Below are 3,914 nucleotides of genomic sequence, written 5' to 3' on the forward strand. Positions count from 1 at the left end.
GAATTATTTAAAATTATTAAGGTACAATTGACCAGTCCTCCAACATATTTGCTCAAAGATCAGGATGGCAGACCCATTAAAGGAACATTTTATGAATATGAACTTCAGAAAACCAAACATCCAAATGTTCATCTAGTAGAAAAAGTATTACGTAAAAAAGAAAGACGCGTATATGTAAAATGGCTCGGATTTGATAAAAGTCATAACAATTGGATTGACATTAATGTAGGTTTTTTATATAGTTGTCTAGGGTTTTTATTTTGAATCATAGGGTTTATTGAATAAGAAATGGATTCAAATGTAGGATAACAGTTCTGGTGAGCCACTCGAAAAGAAAGAGGACCCTCTAGATTCGGGGCGCTCTTAAATACTAAACTAAGGGTAATTAAAACAGTGTCGTACCCTGGCTAGAAAGCAATTGCTGACTTATGACACCACCTGAGTCGTTACCATGGTACTAATAACGCTTTGTCGGTACATTTCCGGAAATGCCGACAAAGCGCGGCCGCGCGTCTCATTCACGCCGACAAAGGGCGGCTATCCTTTCCCACAAGTACCGACAAAGGGTGGCTAGACGTTAATCATAAAATAGCAGAATTGCATGAAGATAATGATCGCGAAACCCTCTTACTTGACGAAAATACCTCTAACCAGGTTGCGACATACATAGGCGTCCTATAGGGGCAACATCAGCCCCTTCACAATTCTTTCATCTTAAATTAAGACCTAACCTAATTAACAGTATTAGAGTACTATAACTATTTACAACTCAACGACTTCCGATTTTGCCTCGACTTAAGAATCCTACATTAATAATAAATTATGATTATTCCAGAATATTCTCCTCTCCCCCCACCCCTCCCGTCATCTCAATTTTATTTCCAATATATTAAGTTGTTTTATGTGGTTACTAGTACTATTTTAAAATTCATTAGAGCAATATGTGTATACAGTGGAAGAAAAGTGTGTGGTTCCGACGAATGAAGTACTTACAATGTACAAAAAAGGGGTACCGAAAGACAATGTCACGCTCCAGGTACCCAAGAAGAAAGAAAAAGACTATTACATAATTAATTCAATATTTACATTTCCAACTACTGGAATTGATGTTCACGTCAGCCTAAATATATCAAAAGAATTTCAACCTATCATATGGATACCTGCAAATGGGAAGATGTTATGCTTTGATGAAAGTGAATAGATAAATCTTATTTCAAATTTTTTCCTTGCTATTAGATGTCAATTTCGGTGTTAGCATGAAAATTTCTTATTTACAACTTATGTCAGACAATTACGTAGTAAGTAGCTGTCTAGGACAAGATAATATGAAACTAATTTCCGTCTCTAAATAGGAGATTGTTTTGTATTTGTCGGAGAATAACGTGCATGATCTAAATGTGATCAATGATTATTTTATTGTACATAAGTTACATGCATTACATAGTGTAAATTTTAATTTTTTTTATCAAGAAGTTTTGAAAAATTATCGTGAATTGTTAAAAGAGAATAGTTTTCCTTATATAGAGGCTCAGTTAATAGCATTTTGTAATAGTGTAATAAGTATAAAGGGTTATGCCTTAAAAGAATGTTTATATTATAATAAAAATAAAGTGTTAAAAGATTTACGCAATTAAATAAAAAGTAATATTTGATAATGCTTATAACCTTTTATTTAAAAAATTCCTCAATATTGTAATCTTTCAAGGAATATAACTAATTTTTTACTACTTTTACTATTAGTTAACAGCTGACAGTTCCATAATGTGCAGGTGTTCAGCATTTACGTTTTTGTTACTATGGCTTATCAGCTACACTAAATCAGAAGTAAATGTTATAAATTATTTAATAAAATATGGCTACCTCAAAAATATATCGATGGAAGAAAATTTTTTTACAGATATATCTGAATCAGATGCTATAGCAACATTTCAAGATTGTTATCACTTAAATGTTGATGGAGAATTGAATAAAGAAACTATGGAAATTATGGAGCAACTACGTTGTGGTATGTCTGATTTAGAAAAACCCTTAGACTTTTCCATTGGTCAAAATAAGTGGTATAAGAAAAAAATAACTTGGCATGTTCATCATAGTTATCCATCAAATACCGTAAAAGAAATTATTGAGAAGGCTTTCGACGTTTGGGCTCAAGTTACCGATTTGGAGTTTGAAAACAACATAAAACATCCTGACATATTTATATCATTTTATTCCTACAACCACTCTATGATTTATAGATGTCTAAACGGATATTGTAAATCTGTATTTGATGAATTTGGAGGAGCATTAGCACATGCATTCCCTCGTACAAAAAATAATGCTTGCACTGAGATTCACATAGATAAATCGGAGAAATTATACTTTGGATTAGATAATAATGTACCTCAGGATCAAATGAGTCTGTTGTGGATTTTGATTCACCAAATAGGTCACGTTTTAGGTTTGGGTCACTCAGGTGCGAAAAATCTCTATTATGTATCCTATATATAAAAGTAATATGAAATTAGATGCAGATGACATTACTGCTGTTCAATATATGTATGGACAAAAAAAGGACATTTATAGAACTACAACCACAACATTAAGACCTTCCACTAAATCTGAGGCGAATTGGACAAAGTCTTATGTCAGAAATGAAAAAAAAAATGATTCACTTGATATATGTGATGCAAACCCTGAGGAATTACTGTTTTTAGTAATGCATAACAACCTATATATTCTCCATTTCAATAATATATGGATAATGAATTTAGAAACGAAAAAAATGATTGCCAATAGTATATCAATTTATTCTGTATTTCCATTTTTACCTACATTTCAACGAATCACAGCTGCATATTAACGACCCACTGAAGAACTTGTGCTAATTATTAATGACACTATGTATGTTATTAATGACAAAAATTATCAACTGTTGAAGGAAGTCAGTATTTCCACAATTGCATTACCTTTTACTGGGAAGAAAATATTAGGAGCTGTTAATACTTACACTGGGAAAACTATTTATTTTTTTGAAGAAAATTATTATTGCATAATTAATGAGTGCAATTTTAATGTTGAGCGCTATGGTTATACATCTAAAGACTTTAATGGTATTCCTTCGCTAATAGATAGTGTATTTCGTTATACTAACGGTTTAATATATTTTTTCCAAAAAAATAATTATTTTCAATATAATAAGTTCTCAAATACTTTAGTTAACTTTGGAAAACGAAATTTGAATATATTTGGAATAAGCTGTCCAAATCTCACGTTTTATCAACAATTGAAATTAATACTTACTCAATTAACAAACGCAGCTAAGAATAGTTTTTTAAGAAAATATTGATGATAGTACTACAATATTTGTTACTAATAATAATAAAGTTTTTATTTATATGTTGTATATTTTTTACATACATTACACAGGGTTATTCACGTCATGCTACACGGAATATTGTGGCTAAAGTATTCAATATTTCGAATTTTTCTTTTTTGCGATGTGTAGAACTCATATAGAGGTACACTCTCAAATTATTTTACTTTTATACAGGGGGTTGTAAATAAGTGAAAAATATCAAAGTTATGTTTTTTTAAATGGAACACTCAATATATTAGTACCGTTTTAGGTTCCTTGAGAAAAATAAATGTAAGTTTCATTAAGGTTTACCTACCCTAAACCTTAAGGATTTTGAAATAATTGAGATTTTGTAAAAATGTAGTGCAAATTTAAAACTTTTGCTTTAAAGGAAGTTTAAACTGGAGTAAGTCGAAATTCACATCAAGCCTCAGACATGAGGCATATTTCGTGCCATAGTCATGAAAATTTAGATATCTTATACAGTGTGTGCAAAAAATAAATTGGAAAATGTATTTACTTTCAAGGTTATTAACTTGCTTAATTTAAATGGAACACCCTATATTTTATTACTCCA

At 30.7% G+C, this 3,914-nt stretch overlaps 1 protein-coding gene across 1 annotated transcript; it reads left to right on the forward strand.

The window, feature by feature from the left end:
• The first annotated feature begins 1,875 nt into the window (after window positions 1–1,875).
• LOC136418856 (matrix metalloproteinase-18-like) lies at window positions 1,876–3,328 on the forward strand. Its single transcript, XM_066405082.1, is given in 2 exon segments — window positions 1,876–2,454; window positions 2,456–3,328. Coding segments are annotated over 2 exon segments (1,452 nt in total).
• The last annotated feature ends 586 nt before the right edge of the window (window positions 3,329–3,914 follow it).

This window comes from Euwallacea similis, unplaced genomic scaffold (genome assembly GCF_039881205.1).
Source record: "Euwallacea similis isolate ESF13 unplaced genomic scaffold, ESF131.1 scaffold_38, whole genome shotgun sequence".
NCBI lineage: Eukaryota > Metazoa > Arthropoda > Insecta > Coleoptera > Curculionidae > Euwallacea > Euwallacea similis.